The sequence below is a fragment of the Balaenoptera borealis genome (genome assembly GCF_965194805.1).
Source record: "Balaenoptera borealis genome assembly, chromosome: 16".
In the NCBI taxonomy this organism is placed as follows: Eukaryota; Metazoa; Chordata; class Mammalia; order Artiodactyla; family Balaenopteridae; genus Balaenoptera; species Balaenoptera borealis.
In genome coordinates, this window is record NC_138872.1 from 1,218,407 (window position 1) to 1,239,015 (window position 20,609).

The 20,609-nt window shown below is 50.6% G+C and overlaps 1 protein-coding gene across 4 annotated transcripts in view; it reads left to right on the plus strand.

Moving 5' to 3' along the window:
- Positions 1 to 20,609, plus strand: part of DIDO1 (death inducer-obliterator 1) — a 53,870-nt gene that overhangs the window by 2,273 nt on the left and 30,988 nt on the right. The window contains exons 1-5 of one of the 4 annotated variants that reach the window (XM_082360692.1): positions 5,207 to 5,366; positions 16,482 to 16,654; positions 17,168 to 17,275; positions 18,082 to 18,919; positions 19,571 to 19,892. In XM_082360692.1, coding sequence (XP_082216818.1) covers positions 18,084 to 18,919; positions 19,571 to 19,892 — 1,158 coding nt within the window. In that variant the 5' untranslated portion in view covers positions 5,207 to 5,366; positions 16,482 to 16,654; positions 17,168 to 17,275; positions 18,082 to 18,083. Of the gene's footprint in view, positions 1 to 5,206; positions 5,367 to 16,478; positions 16,655 to 17,167; positions 17,276 to 18,081; positions 18,920 to 19,570; positions 19,893 to 20,609 lie in introns of those variants that run through there. The other 3 variants (XM_082360691.1, XM_082360693.1, XM_082360694.1) reach the window with 3 other exon arrangements.

The window sequence follows — 20,609 nt, forward strand, 5'->3', positions numbered from 1 at the left end:
TGTCTAACACTGAGAGGCGCCTGGGGCCCTGCAGCACGTGTGCAGAGGAGCTCGCAGGTGGACTTGGTCACGGGAAACGCTAAAGCCACGGGGTTCGATGGCTGAGGGGGAGGCAGGTGTGTCGGAGAGAACCCTGGGCTTCGGGCTTGTGCCTTTGGGTTCACAGGGCCGGGCCGCCACTGAATGGGGACACCAGAGGAGGGCCGGGATCAGCGGGGAGCTCAGAAGTCAGGAGCTCGTTTGGCATGCGTTAGGCTTGGCGGTGCGTTCGAGGCATCTAGTGGAGAGGTTAGGGGAACAGACGAGTGGGTGGTAAAGGACAGTAGGAGGGCGTGAGGCCCCGGATGGAGAGTACGCAGTGAAGAGAGAGGCGGCCTGGGCCGAGCCCTGAAGACACCCGCATGCAGCAGGGGAGCGGGGAGCAGGAAGCAGCTGGGGGTGCAGGGCCACGTTGGTCATCATCTGGGGCAGCGAGCAGGTTGACCAAGATTTCAGCCCCGTGGGGTGGTTGACTGGCTTCGCGATAGGAAGGCAGGGGCCCAGAGCTTCTGCTCTTCTCCAAGCCCTGGTGGAGAGTTTCATTCTGACAGATTAACAGTTCTCTTTTGCTCTCTTTGTAATTGTTTTTTTTTTCTTTTTTTTAATTGAGGTATAGTTGATGTACAATATTATATGTTCCAGATGTACAACGTAGTGATTCACAGATCAGCAGTTCTTTAAAGAGAGATGTTAAGGTTTATTAGTTTTAAAAGAGCAGGCAAGAGTTTTTAAAAAAGGAAATGCGTTTTGAGAATAAAATACACAGTGCTCCTTTAATCAAATCCTGGACTGTTCAACAACCTGGGTATCAGCCATGTTTTACAGAATTGCAGTATTTTGGAGGGTGTTTCTGTCTTATTCTCATACCCTCAAAGCATAAAATCAAACCCCTACATGCTGGAGCCCTGCTTTCCAGGGGATTTGGCAAGTCAACCCTGATTGTTCAGGATGAGGTATAAGGTGATTGGTTGTTGCTGCTCGGAATCGTTACCACAAGTGGGCAGTAAACTCCAAAAAGTCAGTTCCCGTAGCCTTAGCTTCACACAGTATCCTGTCTTCAGCTTCTCCGTGAAGCTGTTGTAAGGAGTAAGGAAGACTGTTGTTACTGTTTAGTTCTGCTGCATGTATTCAAGACCCTGTGAATCACGTGTAATGGGGTCTGAGATGGTCGCCTTCCCCCTCCTTGCGGGATTGTATTTTCCTTTCTCGATTATATCACTAAATCAGAAAGCACTGGTTTCGTCATAAGTTTCTTTGGATGGGTAAAGTAATATTTTAGAGTAATAGTTTTCTTGACCTTTTAACTCCTGCAGAGGTTGTAACGTAAACTGTGTCCAGCACGGTGCCACCTGCAACGCTTGGGGTGGGGTGGGGGCCGGACGGAGGGGCGCAGGCAGCGCGCTCTCAAGGCTGCTCGCAGACCGTCTCTGCTGGATTTGACCCTTCCCTTCACACCTGGCTGGTTAGGGCTTTGATGCACACATCGGAGGTCCATACAGACACACGCACGTGTATATATAAACACCTATAACGTATACGTGCGTAGCTGTATATCTGTATATACTCTGAGGGGTTTCTTGTTTTTGTTTGGTTTTGGTGGTTTTGTTTTTGCATGAGCCCAGTTCTGATCAGATGTCTGACTTGGGAGATAGAAGCACTGAATGAAGATGAGGCATTTTTTCAATCTATATCCACGCGTTCCTTTTAAAAAACACTCGCCAAATTTTGTTTTTTCTTTTTTGACTTTAAAATCCTCTTATATTTACTCTTTTAAATGTTTTTACTTTCCATTGAACGAGAGGAACTTTGTATGTCTGACAGACTCCCAAGATCTGTCATTTTTCTGTGTAGTTGTAAAAGGCAGCATTCTTGTCCTCCTACCTTCTGTAGACAGATTTGGGAGATCCTGTTTCTCCTTGGATTTCTAAATTTCAGAAGCAGTTGGTTCAATTTGGAACTCAAAACTATTTTGGTATTCAAAGGGTAATTTATGGGTATTGATTTCATTGAAATCAGGGATACCCCAGAATAAAACCTTTTGGGTATCCTTTTGAAATTCCTAATAGCTCAAACTGTGTTACTCTTGTTGGTATTTCCTTCAAATACTCTTTTCTCACTTTCACCATTTTGTTTTTGTGACCCAGGCAAGAGCAGGAATTTATACATTTTTTTCTCTTTTAGACAAATCCAGAAAGCCACTGTTAGACTTGACTTCCAACAATCTTTCACTTTTCAAGTATTTTCTTTCAGAAAAACGAATCTCTTAAATTGTAGGCGGTACAGCTAGTTGTCGCTGTGTGCCTGCCCCTGGGGCCCCCCAGGCCAGGTGCTGGCCGAGCACTGGTGGCAGCGGCCCTGCCCTGGGCCCTCCTTGTCTCAGCGGACTGTTCGCTCCCAGCCTGGGGAGGTGCCCGCTCACCAGCTGCCCCAGGAATTCGCTTCAGATCTGTGGGCTTGTTTCTCCCTTTTCCTGTTACGTACGTTGTGGTACGGCGAGCTGTGAGGGTACGTGGTGTATCTGGGCACAGTGCGGTGGTGGGTGCAGTACACCGAATGGTGTTTCCGCTTTACTCTTCAACTGCTTTTCTGTCAGTCAAAATCTGTGAAAGGCGTTGATTTTTCTGGCTTTTTCATTTGGTGTGTTCCTTTAGAGACTGCTAAGAGATGAAACCAACCAGAAAGGAAATACACTTTTTATGCCTTATACTTTTTAAAATATTTCTTCTGAAGTTAACTTTATTTACTTTTTACTAAACTCGCGGGGAAAAGTAGATGTCTCGGAGTTACAGGAACCACCCTGAAAGGCAGGAGTAACAAGCGTTGTTCTGACGTCTGAGCCCTGCAGCCCATGACCCCTGGGTCAGGGGGCACCTGCGGTAGCTATTCTGAAGAAACCCTGAGGGTTTTCCTCCAAACTGCTGGCCGAGGCTAGGGAGGAGGAGCTAAGGGGGGGGGGTCCCACCTTGACTTTGCCCCCTGGCATCTCTCCTCTGCCCCAGGCCTGGGTCTGAGTTTGGGTCCAGGTTCACTGGGGACCTTGCCCAGGGCCAGGCAGCGGCCCCACCCTAGACCTTGGCTACTCAGCTCCTTCTCTGCCTGCCTGCTGGGAGGGCGCTGGCTTGCTCGCCTTTGAGTTCCAAATGAGAGTAGCAATAAAGCTGCTTGGCTGTCACCTCGCCTGGTTTTAGATTGTTCTTGGAAAGGGCCTAGATGCACCTTGCCTTGTCTCTCAGGGTTGCACTTGACTGCAAGGAGAGGGGTGCTCTGCTCAGGACCCTGCTTGCCAGTGGGCTTTAACTCAGGGGTGAGAAGAGGCTGAACGCCAGGAAGCAGTCTTTTAAAAGGATTGCTGACTTTTCCGGATGTGCTTTTCTGCTTTTATAAATTTCCTCCGAATTGTCCATGGGTATTGGTGGCAGGACCTGGTGTCCACACACGTTGGGGATGCACCAATCATACTTTTTCTCAAAGACTGAAACCCCCTTGAGGCCTGGAAGCCTATTTAGCTTCCTGCTCCCTCCTGCCCTCTGAGCTACTCGTGTTGTCAGTCCCCCGAACTTTGGGATTTTTCTTTGTGTATTTGGGGTATTTAGGAAAGAATCTGAGACAACTGGAGACTCCTTTTTAATCTGTTTGTTCCTCTGGGTATAAGTTTGTTAGGAGAAGGTATTCCTTAGCTAGTAGACTTCAACTCGAAAGTATCCAAACTGCAGTTCCAGAAATGCCTTTTTCACCAGGGAAGAGCAGCTCCCATGAGGAGTGACAGCGGGTGAACTGGAGTTACCTGAAGAGGTGGGAGAAGGGCGAGGGCCTGACTCCTCCCACAGGTGGCAGGTGCCCCTGAGCCTGGAGGCTCGTGGTCAGGGCCAGCTCCTGCTGGGAGATCAGAAAGGGAGGCGCAGTTGCAGGGCTGGTGGGGGCGCGGTTTCCTTTCCTTTGCTGCCCGAGAGCCCTCCTGAGCCCCCCAGTACTGCAGTGATACAGGCGGGGCTTCCCCTCTGGGCCTCCCTTCTGTCCACTGGGCTTTCCACCCGGAGCTTCCTCCTGTTCCACTGGCAGCCCGGTCCTCAGTGTCTTCCGTGCGTCCCAGCGCCCGCCCGAAACTGCAAGCCAGTTAAAATCTCACCTTGTAGAAAGACATTGCTGCTGGGTTTGCTTCATGTAAAGATTTTCAGCTAAAGAGGCTGGGTGGGGTTTCCCCATTCCGACTCCCATTTAGGGAGCCCTTTGCAGGGAGGCCTCCTGTGAGCTTCCCCTGCACCCCAGCATGAGTCCCATTTTACACACAGCTTACCCAAGATCACACTGCTTGTTCAAGCCAGTTTCAACTCTGTCTGGTTTATGAACTTCTCATACACCCATCTGGAGCAAACCTAAAGACAATCAAGATGTTAAGAGTGCAGAATTCATCCTTGCAAGAGTCCATGGAAGCAGCCCTAATGGAATCACATCAACAGAAACAAGCTGTGTTGGATTCCTTTGAAGAAAACGGACAGTCTGAGAACCTGGCAGGCCGTGTGATCTTCAGAGATGTTTATTTAGAAGCACACCTGCTCCCAGGCCCCTGGTTCTCCCCCACGGAAGCACCTGGCAGTCCTCTGTAGAGTCACGGGTGGAGCTTTACTGCACACAGGGCACTTTTCTGCTTTTTGCCCAGCGGTTCCTGCTACTAAGGAATGTGGAAGGGAGCTGTAGCGGCAGCGATGGGGACAAAGGCCCTCGGCCGGGGAGTTACTGTCCTCGGGGGCCATTGTCCAGTGTCCCAAGGTAGCAGGTGTTTCCCCTCTGAAGTCCGTTTGTTGAGTATTTGGAGATGGGCAAGTGCCCTGCAGCCCTCGTGGGCAGGTGTGCCCGGTTGAGTAGGCGGGGGCGGCCCGGGCACTGAGCTCTTTGGCCCCGTGGGGAGCGGGCTCGAGTCCCAGAGAAGCTGGGAACGTAGTCTGGTGGGAGAGGAGCGATGCGCCTTGCTCCTCCATCCTCTTCCCGGCCCCTTCTGCCCCAAAGTGGGCCCGGGGTGGCCAGCCGACTGGAGCCGCGCCGCCTCTGCTCCCAGCTTTGGCCCTCTGGCTCGGGAACCGCGCGGCGCAGGGCAGGGGCGGGGCCTGGGTCGGGCTCCTTCCTCCGCCAGCCGCGCGGGGGCGCTGCTCGGGGCACAGCCGGCTCCTCTACCCGCCGCGTCTCGGTGGCCGGCGTCTTCCCTCCGCTCAGAGCGCGGGCGGCCCATCTACCCCCCGCATCTCGGTGGCGGCGTCGACCCCGCCCGCCCACTCTGAGGCGTTCGGAGGAAATGGCTGCGAAATCCTGGAGGCCTATGGCCCGCGCAGTGAGTGGCGGCCGGGGCGCCGGGCGGAGGGTCGGCCGCTGCGAAGCCGCATAGGGACGGGTGGGGGTGGCGGCGCCCGAGCCCGGCCTGCCCGGCGCCGCAGGGCTCGCGCCCAGCCGCGCTCTGTTGAGCTGAGAAGATGGCGGCGGCCGCGGGGAGGGGGAGGGGGGAGGACCGCGAGGGCCGTGGGCAGGGTCAGGGGGGCGCCGGGGCTGCCGGGCAGGGCCCACCCCGCGGGGCCCGGCCCGGTCCGCCCGCCGCGGGCGTGTCCTCGGGTCTGGGTTAGCCTGAGAGGTGCGCGAGCAGGACGCCGCCCGGTGACCCCCCCCCCCCCCAGCGGCAGCGCAGAAGGAGGGCGATGCTTTTTCCTAGAAGTTCCCGGTCTCGCTGCTGGTGCGTGGAGGAAGTGATTCTGTTTCAAGTAACTGTGTAACGTAGGATTGAATCCCCCCTCTCCGTTTTTTGTTTTTTTTGTTTTTTTAACAAGTGTCTAGTTGCTCTGGACACCTTAAAGGAGATGAAGTTTCATTTTGGGGTTTTTTTTTAAAGTGTGGTTCTTTTCGCTTTTATTTCGCTTGATGGTTTTGGTTTCTAGTCGATTATTCTTGTAAAGAATAACGTTGCGATAGTTGTGTGATATTTGATGCTATAGGAAGCAAAAAAGGTCTCCAGAAAATCGGTTTCGCTCTTTTAAAGAGTATGTGCCTAGCCGTAAAATACGGATTTTTAGCTTTTATTGCGTGACTTGTCGATTTGATGTAGGACACAAATTTGTGTTACGTCTTATCCTCTGGTCAACCTCAGAGTAGAAAGGGGCTGCGTTCACCTTCCACCGGAGGTGTGCCCGGCCATGCCCTTTCTGGCTCACGTCTTTGGGGCTCAGATCCCACGCCCTCATTTGCTCTCTTTTCTTCCCCCCTCGGTTGCTCCCCCGCCAGGTTGGGAAACCCTGGAGGTCAGGGCAGGTTTTCTGCTCTGAATCCAGCACTTCGGTCAGTGACTTAGTGGCTTAGAGTTAGCTCAGGTGCTGTTGTTCTAAGGTCCTAAGTGGAAGATACTCTTTAATTCGTGTTTTGGCCTTAGATAATATCCATACAATTTGCACATTGGTGGAATGAGATTTGAATCTCATGTACTTGAGTATTTTGCAGGAGGGAAGGGCGGATATTAAGATCTTTTCAGTGTGCTCACATAGCCTCATTACCCATAGCTTGGTAAGCGGGAAGCTGAGCCTCTACTTGGCACCAACAACAGGTCACAGTGGGCATTCCACCAAGGTTGACCCTGTTCTGGGCAGTTGATGTGTGCTAATTCGTCTCAGCGAGTAGGATGCTTCTGTACCTGTTCTAACCTCCAAGAAGCCAAAGCACCTGTAAGGAGCTTGCCCAAGATCGCAGAGCTGGGTTCTAACCGGGCTGTTGGGCCAACCCCAGACAAATGTTCCATGATTTCCCCAGAGCTACGTAGTCCCTGGCTTCATGTTTTCAAGAAAGGTGCTTTAGCCGTGGATTTTTTTTTTTTCAACATTTTTATTGGAGTATAGATGCTTTACAATGGTTTGTTAGTTTCTGCTTTATAACAAAGTGAATCAGCTATACATATGCACACATCCCCATATCTTAGCCATGGATTTTAAGGAAATAAGATCTGTGACCTTTAGAACGATTCCTCGTTGTATTCAACAAATATTTATTGCATCCTGTGTGCCAAGCACCCTGGTTGTAGCAGGGACCAGAAAGGTGGCCTTCCGAGGCCTGGAGACGTGTGTAATGGGGACCTGTGAGGGTCGGCAGCCACGTCCCTGGAGCCTGGGGCCCCTTTTTGGCACTTGAGGGTGGCGTGTATTGAACATATACATCTCCACGTCTAGTCCTCTGCTTTCCCATCTTAACACGGCAGAGACGTCTCAGGTGTCGCCTGGGGAGGCCCAGCCCCAACCCTGTTGTGAAGCGGTCTGCCTAATGCATTTCCTGAGCGCCTTCTGTTTCCTAGCTGCCTGTGTTCTTGCAGACGTACGTTAACAGTTTAGGAATAAGGTGTATCTTTAATTTACTTCTGACTTTCCACCGAGAACTGTCTTCCATTAGTATTCGATTAAATTCAGGCTGTTTCAGGCGAAGCGAGTTATGCTCTGATAAGAAAGGGCAGAATTAAAAGTTGGGCAGTTGGCCACTCCCCTGATTGTCTGCTGTTACCGCGGTCACCATTTCTTACTGGCGAACAGTGCCCCTCCCAGCATGTATGCGTGTCACAATGGCTTGTTGAGGAAGTGTGTCACTGGGGCTTGGACACAAGGCGCGCAGTGCTTCAGGTGGGCCTTCGTGTGAGTGGGGTTTGTCTTCTTGCTGAGGAGGGGAGGGATTGGAGTGGGGACTTGGCTCCCATTTTCTTTTTGGAGGTGGAGTTGTGGGTCCTGCTGTTGACACTGGAAGTCTCTCTGGGACTGACCACAGGGTGCCTTATTGGTTCAGAGCCCCTTCCCTGGCAGCCTGCGGACTGGGTCTTTTTAATGTGTGTTTTCCAGATGTTCCAGGTCCTGATTGTTTTTTATTTCTGTTAACATGATGTGTTTTACATTTTTTATACACATGTTGCAAGGTACCAAGTGACTTCCGTTTGGCTCTTACGGAGCCAAGGTTGAATGTTTACAGGTCAGCTCACTGTTGTCCTTGGGTCCCTGCAGTTGGCACTGTGTCCAGTAGAGGCCTGATTTCCCATACACCTGGTGGCTTCGGGAAGTCCTTTAAGAAAAACGTTCCTTAAACAGTCCTTTTTGCATTTCTTCTTACTTAAATGATGGCGTCAGGTACAGTGGAAACCTAATGTTACTCTCTTTAAGGCCAGCATCAAATGATGTGTGTTAATTCCATTGCAAAGGCTCTGTGATTAACAGTTAATGGACACGTACTATTTGGGAAGGAGGAGGCCTAACGGTCTGTCTGCATTGAGCTCCCTTGATCTTAAGTGCCCACACTTCCTGGAGTCTCTCGCTTAGGCCTTTTTTTTTTTTTTTTTTTAAATTCCAAACTCTAATTTATCCCCCTGCCCGAGCTCTCGGGCAGTGGGATAAACTTTGTTTTCTATGCCTGAGTCTATTTCTGTTTTGTAAGTAAGTTCATTTATGTCAGTTTTTTTAGATTCCACATATAAGTGATATATATTTGTCTTTCTCTGATTTCATTTAGTATAATAATCTCTGGGTCCATCCATGTTGCTGCAAATGGCGTTTCATTCTTTTTTATAGCTGAGTAATATTTTGATGTATACATTAACCACATTTTCTTTATCCATTTCATCCGTCAGTGGACATTTAGATTGCTTCCATGTCTTGGCTATTGTGAATAGTGCTGCAGTGAACATTGGGGTGCATGTATCTTTTCAAATTAGAGTTTTCTCCAGATACATGCCTAGGAGTGAGATTGCTGGATCATATGGCAACTCTAGTTTTTTAAGGAACCTCCATACTGTTCTCTTCATTTTATTTTTTGAGTAGTATAGTTGACCCTTGAACAACATGGGTTTGAACTGTCCGGGTACACTTACACAGGGACTTTTTCCAGTAGTAAATACTACGGGACTACACAATCTGCGGTATACGGAGGCCAAGTATAAGTTATACACAGGAATTGGATGGGAGTCCAAAGGTCACCTCTAATTTTGAGGGTAAGTTGTTTTGTGAAGTTGAGTAGGTAATTGTACGCATTTTAATAAGAATTGTTGTAGCCATGACTGTAAAACCTACTTAGTAGGTGTGATTATCTTGTTTGTAATTTGTAAAGCAGATGTTTCTCTCTTGAGTGTCAAAACTTAGGTGCTTTGGTTTTGTTTTCCATATGCTGATAGAGACACTCAAGAGGTATTTAATACACCTTTACAGCAGGAGGGTAAATGAGGTTTCCCCCCCCCCCCAATGTAAAGATAGCTGTACTGTGTTTGGGTTGCAAAGATGAGTTTATAGAGAGAGAAAATTAGGATATAAAGAAATACGAAAGGATATAAAGAAAGCAGAAACCTCAGAAATGGCACCATTTGGAAGCCCACTTACAGCTGTGGATGTGTTTGTGAACTTGGTTGGGGCGGGGCGGGGGTGGGGTGGGCAAGATGTCCTGGGAACTGTTACCTGCTGGCTTCGCTCTAGGGTGTGGGGCTCTTTCCATGGCAGGGGCTGTAGAGTTCATCATCCTTTAATTACAGTCTTAAGGAATTCCATCATATGGCTGTTTCTGGATTTTTTTCAAACTGGTCTCCGGGTGATGGACATTGGTTTGTGTCCCTTAGTTTAAAAAAAAAGGCATGCTGGGAGCACCCTTTTAAACGCGCCTTCATTTCCCTAGTTATCCCTGGCAGGTCACAGTGAAGCAGTCCCGCCTGGCCGGGTGGGACAGAGATGCTGCCTGCTCTTTGCCGAGCACAGAAGGGGCTCTTGGTAAATATTTGCAGATTCCCCTATGAGGGCCTGTTTTCCCAACTGCTCACCAGCAGACATTGTCATTTTACTAAATGACACAGGCTGGCACTTGACACGATGGAGTTTCACAGTTGTCCCCATTTCCCTGGGCAGCACACCTAGCTGTTAGGTTTGCAGTTGGGGTTGAAGGCAGGGACACTCTGGTGTGAAGCCTGCCTTCTTCTGTGGTGCTGCCCCTTGAGCCTCCCAGCCCCCTGTCTGCTTATCAGAGGACTTACCCTACTTGTTAGTGTGCGGGTGTGGTCATGCTGTGGTCAGCGGAGGAGGACACTGGTGGCTGCCTTGGTCAGGACTGGGGATGCTGAGCCGGCACAAGGAGTGGTCCCCGGTCCCCCTGAGATGCCCCCAGTGCCCCATGGAGACAGGGCTAGGTCAGTGCTAGCCATTGACTCTTTAGGTTTGTTAGATTGTAATTTAAACAGTATGTGTTTTTAGTAGTAAGGTGGCTTTCTTCTGCACTTCCCCCACCCAGGCAGCAGTGGCAGGAGTCGGGGAAGTTGCCTCCAGTTGAGCTCTGCATGGATTTGTAAAAATCAGTACAGAAAATCCTGTTTTTATTTAATAACTGCTTTATTTAAGCTTGGACCTTCCCCACTGCCCCCCAAAGCTAGACATTGGCCTCTTCTAATCTCAGAGAAAGAAAGGAAGATTCCAGCTCAAGTATACAGTTTAATTCTTGACTCTTGCATTTCCAAGGTCTCCAAGCATTATTTTTGCCCCTTGGCCTGTGGCATGAGATGCAGCTCCACTCATGAAACAGATGCTTGTGAGACAGCAGCAGGCCTTTGGTTTTTTTCTCCAACCATTTTCTCTTTGGACTTAGGTGGCAGTCCTTCTGAATGCTGCAGTTTCATAATTGGTGCCTTCTCAGTCATCCGAGGAGAGGGGGGGAGGGTCTGGGAGAGCAGCCTCCTGGAGCGTCACTGTCACGGCCCTTCAGTGTCACTGGCCCATCAAGAGCAGCCCTTTGAAGTTGCCAGTAGTGTCAAGTCTGTGCTGTTGGCCATTCTCAGACTGCCCCCTTTGCACCTAAAATTAACAAGGACTTCAAAGGGCTTTTGTTTACGTTGTATCTATTGATATTTCCCGTGTTTGGCATTAAAAATGAGACATTTAAATTTACTTACTTAAAATAATAACATAAATTAACACTTTATGGACTATGTTCCAAAACAAAAACAACTTAATGAGAAAGGTAGCGTTGTCCTAGGGGTTTGCAGCTCTCCTGAACGTCTGGCTTAAGCCACAGTAGCCAGATTCTCTTGTCTCCTTCGTCCTATCTCTGTCATTTGGCTTCTGAGAAACCACCACGTCCGTGCCCTTAGTGTTGTGCAAATAGTTTGACCTTGGGGGGGGGGCCTCCTGAAAGGCCCCGGGGCCACACTTTGAGAATCTCTGTTCTAGGTCATGGTTAGAAATGCTCTTGTTGTTGAGAAATGGGAATTTAAAAAGACAGTTGACTCTGAACTTTAACACCTGGGGAAATGGGTTACTTTTAAGAAGATAGGCAATGCCTTTGAATTGGGGCAGGGGGCCCTCAACCACGTCCTTGCTTTTTGGGAAAAGCGTGGAATATCTGGTTAGTTTGTGGTCCCCAGTGAAGAGGGTTCAGTGCACGCGTCCCCCTGAAAGTGGACCGCCTGGAACCAGAGCCCCAGAGCACAGCCGGGGTGTGCTCTGGGTGAGGAGGCCCCAGGGGTCTTTCGGCCTGAGGGAACGGTGACATTTTGCCTTTATCGTAGGCTGTCCTCACCCACAGCCTCTCACTGGATCCTTACCAGCAGCTCTTGCCGCAGCGAGACACGGTGCGCCGGGCCTGCACTGGGTGCTACGGGTGACACGGGGATCTGGCAGCAGTGCCCCCGTGGGTGCTGGAAGGGAGTAGCCAGCCCCGGAGCACTTGGGGCCCAGACAGACCATTGCGTATATGAAAGCGATAGGGTGGGCGTTTGGGGGGGCGGAGCTGGAGGATCAGGGTCCCTAGGAAGCAGCCCCTGAGGTGCCCAGCAGGGCTGACTGTCTTGGGGAGCGACTTACTGTGCCCAGGTCCCGTATGTGCCCCTCCTGCCGCCCCCCACTCTCACAGTCACACCCTCTGTCTTGGTTGGGGAAGGAGAGGGGAGTCTCCCATTTGGGGGCCCATCCCAGTGTTGTCCTGGGCATTTAGCCAGACCTGCCCCATCTTGCAGACTAGGTGAGGACAAGAGCCTGTGCAGTTCAGAGGGTCCCTAAGACCCTGGCGGCGGTCTTGTCTTACGAGCACCAAACCCCAGGGTGTAGGATTCAGATAGTCCCTTGCCAGTGTTTGAAGCCATGTGTTCTTGTTCCCTGAGAGACAAGAGGGAGCTGCCTCAGTCCACTCGGGCTGCCGTGGCAAGGACCACAGACTGGGGGCTTTCACACAGTGGACTTGATTTCTCGCAGCTCTGAAGGCGGGAGGCCCGAGGTCAGGATGCCGGGGCAGTGGGGTCCTGGTGGCAGGGCCAGGTGAGCTCTGGGGCCTCTTTTCCAGGGCAGGCATCCCATTCAGGAGGGCTCCGGGGGCACGAACGTGCAGACCACAGCAGGAGTCCATCCAAGGTAGCAAGCGGTTCAGTAGAGAACAGGGAAAGCCTCGTTTCTTCCTCCGCCTTAACCTGGAGGCATTCAGGTGGCTCTGCTGGTTGTTCCTGAAGCGCTTTTGGAGAGCTGCCCACCGAGGTCACGAGCCCGTGTTTTCACTCGGAAGTGGATGGAGAGAAACCAGAGTGCCCACTGCCCACCCGCAATGGGGGAGCTGGGGTCCCGGCCTCACCAGAGCTTGGCCGAGGCACCAGTCCTGGCGAGCTTTTTAAGCAACAAGTTTTACTTTTTGTCTGCACAGACCTGTAAAGCAAAAACGCCTAAGAAATTTTCAACAGCAGGTGGTTCCTAGATTTCTCTCTCTGCAGTTACCGCTTGAGAAGCTTATCGTGCTGTGGGTCCTTTTGCTTCAGTGGAATATTAATAATGACAGTGTTATTCGGAAAGCAGCAGACTTTGGGTTGGCCACCTAAAGGACTGCACTGCCACTTGTGCAGTCGAGTCAGGATGAGCGTGGGGTCACTGAGAGGGAGCGCTGCCAGGTCGGCAGGATGTCGCGTGTCCTCTCAAATTCCTGGGCGTGCCCTCGTTAGTGACTGTCCCATTAATAAAAACGGAATTGTGAAAGAGGCTTTAATTGGGAAAGCTTGCTTTTTTTAGTACTTCAGAGAACTTTCAGCATCTTCTCAATCCCTCCTCATCCCCAGCAAAGGATTTGTCATGAGACGGAAGACTCTTAACGTGAAATATCAGTAACTGTGAACTTTGGCCCAGCCTGTTAGAACCATAAATTGAGTTAGCAGTGTCCGAAATAATGAGGTTACGTTGTAGCATTGGATATAATTTGTGACCGAAATAATGAGGTTATGTTGTAGCATTGGATGTAATTTGTGACAGGCAGGTTAGAATTGTTTCAAAATTAAAATTGTTACCTTTGAATATTGTTTCGGGGGTATGAGATGCGGAGGGACCACCCTGTTTTGCCGCTAGGTGGGCAGGGCAGGTGTGCACTTGTGTGTTATCTTTTTGAGAAGCCGCAGCTGTTTTCTCGTGTTTGTTGTGCTGTGAAAATAGGAGCTTCATTGTGGTTATATATTACATTTTAAAGTATCTCAGAGAAATTAGTCTCCAGTCCATAGAACTAAACATCTTCAAATGGGCAAGATGCGGTTACTTACTGTCGCGAGCTTTGCAGAAGTGGAGCCTTCAGATTTACGTGGTTGTAGAGTCGGGCATCACTCACGTTGTTTGTTTGGGGAGCGTATTTTTGGTTTTGCTTTAAAGAAAACCACTTCTGGCAGCTTAATGTTTTTCAAGCGTTGGACAGTCTGAAGGGAAAATGAAATGGTGGTTTTAGAACAGTTTTGTGGAAGCAAATGTTTCCTCTCCTCTGACACTGAAGTGCGGATACGTGTGACTGCTTGGCGTGTATCCAGCGTGTTCTTGAGCTACCGGAAACGGTGTGTTTTGAAACCCTTTTGGAGGCTAAGAGCTCAGAAGCCCTGTCCAGGGTCACAGTTGGCCTCGTGATCTGGCCCTGCCGGGTCGGCGTTTGCACTGCTGGCACAGAGGTTCCTGGTAGCGCCCCTGAGGGGCCAGAGGCGCCCGCAGCCGGGGGCCCCACTCGGGCCGCAGAGCGTCGCCGATGGACTGCGTTTTTCCAGGTGGTGTGTGGCAGGCGTTTTCTCGAAGATGCACAGTGTGAGACTGGAGGAAAGCAGCTGACAGTATTTGTTACTGATGACAAAATTCCAGCTTTAAACGGAAATTAGCATTTTGAAAAGCTTTTATCCGCCACCCTGAGCTTGATGGCTTCCCAGTAATGAAAGACATTTCAGGAGATGGACGCTAACATTAACAGATGCGTCTCATGTCGTCTAATGAGATGTGCCAGCACGTGGACTCTGCATGTGTCCGACTGGCCACCCTGCACATAGGCACAAGATGTTTTCAGAGTGCGTGCGACACAGGAGGGTGTGGAGCATTTATGGATGTGGGTGCAGATTCGTGTCACAGATACTTTTCATGGAACTGCGGCCTGTCGAGGTTTGATGTGGTGTCAGGGAACATCCACAGTTCTGAAAGCCTTCTCAGGTGTAATTTTGGAAATACACATCCCACACGAGCAACCGCTCTTTGGGGTCCTCAGTTTTTAAGGGTATAAAGGGGCCTCAACAGCAGAAAGTTGGCGAGCTGCCTGGGAGGTGGTGGGCTGCTTGCCTGTCCTTGGGTGGCCTGGGGGAGCCTAAGGTTTCGTGTTGGTATTTGTACGTCTGCTTAGGAAATGGAGCCGTTTTCAGCTGAGAGGACATTTGCACTTAGAAATGTAAAGATATAAAACTATCTCAGTGCATCATGTTCGCCTCCAGGTTTTCTCTTTCCCAGTTTCAGGGATGCCCGCCCGCCATTCTTTTCCTCTGGGGAAAAGTTGTTACTAATACGGTGTGACCACCGTCTGGTGACCTGCTGTTGTGTGTGGACCCACATTTTAAGTTGTGTTAGGAACATAGCACAATTTTTTTTTTTTAACTTTTGCCTTGATCATAGGGGTTTGTTTTTGTTTTGTGACCTGAAATTTTACATTAGAATTTCTGGGAAGAAATTATGAAAGCGATTTTGCAAATGTAAAATCAAAAAAATGAACCAGATTATCTAAAATGATATGATCTATTCTGAATAAAGTACTTCATTCCACTTAACAGAAATAACTGGATTTTCCTTTTCTGATTATTCAGAACTCAAATCCAGAGACATGGGGGTTTTTTGGGGGGGGGGTTCAGATTAACATAAATTTTAAAAACTTTTTAATTCCTGAGAATATCGTAATTTCTTTGCTTTTATAAATGTTCACTGTTGTGAACAGTTTCTCCTGAGAAGTTTCTCGTTTTGAGATGGGTTGACCGCATGTGAGAGATGTGGTGGCCATGGGGGGGCGGGGGTGACCAGAGTGAGGTGGTCGCAGTCTCTTTAAAAGGAGGTGGGACGGAATGTTTGCTCTGAGACCACAGTTACATGGGAGACTGTTGGAGTGAGGTGAGGAAGAGGTGAGGTGCGGGCAGGGAGTCTTGGGTCTAGAATGCGAAATGTGTTAAAATGTTAACACTGAGGACTTACCTAGAAACAGAGACACGTTTGTGGAGCAAACTAGGTATCGTGATTGAATGAGGGCACAGGAGGAGAAACGTTCTTTAAATATGTAAATACACATAGATGAGCTGTGCCACGGTGATGTACAATAATCATAACATTAGTCCTTTGAAATCTTTCTTAGATTTTTAACTAAAAGGGTGACATAGCTATAGTGTTGAGAATTTGTAGGGCTTCCCTGGTGGCACAGTGGTTAAGAATCCGCCTGCCAAGTCAGGGGACACGGGTTCGAGCCCTGGTCAGGGAACTTAAGATCCCACATGCCGCGGAGCAACTAAGCCCATGTGCGACAACTACTGAGCCTGCGCTCTAGAGCCCGCGTGCCACAACTATTGAAGCCATGCGCCACAACAAGAGAAGCCACCGAAATGAGAAACCCACGCACTACAACGAAGAGTAGCCCCCCGCTCGCTGCAACTAGAGAAAACCCACGTGCAGCAACAAAGACCAACGCAGCCAAAAATTAAATAGATTAAAAAAAAAAGAATTTGTAAATAATGACTTTCATGTATAATTTTTTTGTTCATGTTTTGTTCCTTTCTCTCTGTCTCTGGGTTTTTATTGACCTGGGTCCATCTCAAAAGTAGGATTGTAATTGGAAAGCAGCTGGTACCAATTACCAGTTTTGAAACCCTCCTTCCCACTGAGGCCTCTGCCCACCAGCTTCCTCCCCACCAGTGCGCCAGCCGTGGCCTGTCCAGCCCCCTGCTTTCAGAGTGTAGTCAAAGTATCTTCCCTTCTCTAAAAGCCCTTAAGGAAGCGGGGGACTTTGTTTTGTGTATTTTGTTTGTTTGTTGACTTGCCGAATGTCTTTGTAGGTCACGTAATGTACATTCAAATAAGAGATTGCTTGGAAAGCTCCATGCCTTTTTTTTTCTTAAACATGATTCTAGTTATAGTTGTTTTAAATCTTTAAACTATTTTGTTGTTTTCTTTTAGGAGTTTACTCCGTGGTCAGAGTCTCGAGATAATCTGCGTTGTAATCTGTGAATAGTGACCAGCAGCAGCAGTGTTTTCGGGGCTCGGCGCTTCCCTTGGACCCCGCAGTTGCATCAGCCAGGTTTTGGTTGTTTTTAGGAAGTCGGAAGAAGCGCCCAAGCTTCCGTGTGGGACAGGTAACATGGCAATAGTGTTAAACACCAGCAACACAATTTTAAGTTTGATGTCATGTTTTCTATTTCAAAAGCGGCATTATATGTAAAGAAACTGATGTAACAGTATTTGTTTGAAATGGTTTAAGCTTTAGCCCAAGATTTCTTGAAGAGTGTCTAATTGTGTGCTAAGAATCTGATTCAGAGCACTACTTTATTTTTACATGGGTGGTTTTTTTAGTGCATTTACGATGATGTTGTATATTCTCTCTGGTGAGAACTGTATTTTGTAGAGGAGAGTCCTTCCTGCAGAAAGCCTTGGGTGACCAGGACAGTGGCGTGGTCCTTGGTGGCACAGGTGCTGATGTCACAGCTACTCCTGCAAGCTTCCAAGTGGCCTGGGAGAGTGTGGGCCTAGGCCCAGGGTGGGGGAGTTGCAGACCTGCACATGGAAATGGGAGGTGACAATACTTATGGGAACCAAAAAGAGAATTCAGTTGTGTGTGATTTTGAATTTTGTGTGTTTTCTGTTTGAAGGTTTTCATTCTGTAGCAGTCCTTCCCCTGGGATGGAACATGGCATAAAACCTGAGTCGTCGTTAGCATTTAAATGTAATTGAAGCCTGCTTGGGAAAAAAATCTCAAGGTATATACTATCTTTTTCAGGCTTTTTCATTTTAAACAGGAGTGAAGTTTTCACAAACATGACCCTTTAAACAGTCTGTTAGAAAGAGGAGAGAAGAAATACACCCCAAAGGTGCTGTCTGGCTCCGTATTTTCTCAGCGTCCCAATCGTCTGCTGCTGCAGACCCTGCGCGCAGAGCTGGGTGGGCCTATCTTGTGTCAACACAGTCGTGGCTCGGGAATCTGGGCAGCGTTCAGCGGGGGCTGGGTGTGGGTGTTCAGCGTCCAAACCCCCCATCTCCACGAGATCCCTCAGCAGCGTGGTTGGACGTCTCACATGCAGCTCGGGGCTTCCAAGCGCTAGGCCCAGAGCCAGCACGGCCCTCTGTCCACCGAGCTCTGCGGGCAGAGCCAGGTGGGCCCCGCGTCTCTGTGCGGGAGAGCCCGAGGCACCCGCCACCTTGTCCTGTCCTGTCCTGGCAGCACTGCTGCTCGCTTCCTATTTCCCCGCTACCTCTTGTACAAACCCTCGTCCTCAGCAGTTGATAAATTCACAGATTTGGTTTGCTAGTTGTGTTTTTCTACTGAGCATTAGATACGTAACTGTTACAGTTTTCTTCAAGAATTCCCTTGAATCCTCTCACCGCACTTTAGGAAACGCCTTCGGTTTTTGTAGGTGGAGAATTGTTGTGATTCACCGTGTCTGGGTTTCCTCCGTGCAGGTGGTGCCCCTTCTCGTGCGCTCTCGTGGCTGGTGGGTGCCGGTCCTGGGCCTGGACCGCAGCCCTGGCTGACACCTGGCGTGGTTTGGTTGCATTTCCCTGTTAGGTATGGACGAGAATGGTGACCCGAGTGGTGAGGACACACCCAAGGCCATCAAGCCCACCAGCAAAGAGTTCAGGAAGACGTGGGGGTTCCGGAGGACCACTATCGCCAAGCGCGAGGGCGCCGGGGATGGGGAAGTGGATGCCCTGGAGCCGCCGCCCCGGCAGCAGCAGAGCCCGTCGCTGCGTCGCAGCGGAAGGCAGCCGAAGCGGACCGAGCGGGTGGAGGAGTTCCTGACCACGGTACGGCGCCGGGGCCGGAGGGGCACCCCCGTGTCCCTGGAGGACTCGGCGGAGCCGGTGTCCTGTCCAGCGACAGATGGGGAGAGCGCCTCCGAGGGGAGCGTGGAGAGCACCTCGGACGGGAAGAGCGGTCCCAGGTCCGGCTCCACGGGTGCTAAGGAACGAACGGCCTCCTTGGCAAAGGCCAGAGGGGGTGGCAACGAGGATGACACCTCCGATAGCGACAGTGATGGGTTGACTTTGAAAGAACTCCAGAATCGCCTGCGGAGAAAGCGCGAGCAGGAGCCCACCGACAGGCCCCCAAAGGGCATCCAGAACCGCCTGAGGAAGAAGCATCGGGAGGAGGACCCAGTGGAGACCATGGACGTTGAGGCAGGCGATGCAATGGAGGGCTCGCTGCCCGTCCCGCAGGAGCCGGAGGCCGACCTGGGGGCTGCATCCCAGGCGGCGAAAATGGACAGAGAGAGCCAGCTGGAAGGGAGGGCGGCCCCAGGGGGCAATGCAGAGGAACCCGGAGACGCAGTCCGACACAAGCCCGAGTGTGAGGTGTACGACCCCAGTGCCCTGTACTGCCTGTGCCGCCAGCCTCACAACAACAGGTGGGTCGTGGGAGGAGGGCGTGGCTGCCCAGGCTTCTGGGGGGAGTCCGAGCTGTGGAAAGTGCCAGAGAGGGTTTTCCATTCATCTTAGTTCAGAGAGTCCCGGGGTGGCCTGAATGAGGGACTTGTTCTCTTGGGAAAGACGAACAAGTCATTGTCAAAAAACAAAACCAAAAACGGGGTGGGTGGGCACTGCCAAGAGCCACACCCTCCACCGAGGTGGGGGCTGGCGTGGGACGTTGGCCGCCTCGGTCCCACCAGCCACGGACGAGGCGGCCTGGACCAGTGGGGATCTGCTGTCCCAGAGAGCTCGCTGGGTGACGCTGCTCCAGACCGGCTGCGACTGGGCTGTGGTGTGGACATCGGGGCAGCTCAGAGGGGCAGGGGGCGGGGGTAGAGGCGTGGCTGCCCTTCTGTGGACAGGAACTGTGGTGTCAGGGGCGGGGTGCTCCTCTCCAAGGGAAGGTGAAGCACGTTTGCTTGAATGTTAGTAAAATTGAGAAGGGCACGGGGATGCTCTTTATTCTGTTCTCTCCACCTTTCTGTGTTAGTTTTGTTTTTTTCATAATAGAATGTTGAAATTTGACTTGTGTTTAAAATTGAGTTGGTCTCTCACTTTCCATTCGTAATACCATTATTGTATCATTCCAGGTTTATGATTTGCTGTGACCGATGTGAAGAATGGTTTCATGGCGACTGTGTGGGCATTTCGGAGGCTCGAGGGAGGCTCTTGGAAAGGAACGGGGAGGATTACATCTGCCCAAACTGCACCATCCTGCAAGTGCAGGACGAGCCCAGCTCCGAGACCACAGGCACGCAGGACTCGAGGTCGAGACCTGCGGACGCTGACGGCACGGACTGTACAAGTATAGGAACCGTGGAGCAGAAATCGAGTGAAGACCAAGGAATTAAGGGTAGAATTGAGAAAGCTGCAAACCCAAGTGGCAAGAAAAAACTCAAGATATTCCAGCCTGTAAGTACCTGTCTCCCAAGGTCAGTGGTAGAGGTGACCGTGGAGCCCTCAGCTGCCGTTAGCAGAAACATCAAGACAGAAGGGTTTGTCTTCTGAGATAAGTTAGCCTTTCCCAGGAGTGGCATTGTGCGCGGGGCTGGGGTCTGCGAGCTCCCAGGTCCATGCACCTGCTCAAGGCTGGCAGGCCGATCTATTCTCTCTCTATGTTTGTTAATCATATCTATTTCCTATGCTGTTATTACTGACTTAACATTTTCCATAAGTGGACTCACTTTTTTTTAAGTCTTCCCTTAAGTTTTCTCATGAATGGATCCTGAGCTTTAAGTACATATATGAACAAACAAAATTGTTTTTGAGTCACGGGGGCACGTGTGCACCTGTATTACCCGTCACAGCCTTGAGAGAACCAGTGGTCTTGTCCCTACCTCGCAGCAAGATGCCAAGGCCAGCGGTGGTGGCCGCACGGCTCCCCAGGGTGACAAGACAGCTGCAGCTGGCACGCCCTCTGTGATGGTGTTCTCCCACCCACCAGTGCTTGTGCAGCTCTTTTTTCTCCTTTCCCAGCTCTGTTCACTCGTGTCTCCTGCCCAAGGGCCATGATTCTTTGTCATGGTTTCCGTGCATCTTGCGAGCTGTCTCAGGCTCTCATGATTGTCCTACTCAGAGCATGTTTCCACCCCAGGCCTTCCTTGAATTGGGGGCCCATGCTGCCCCCAC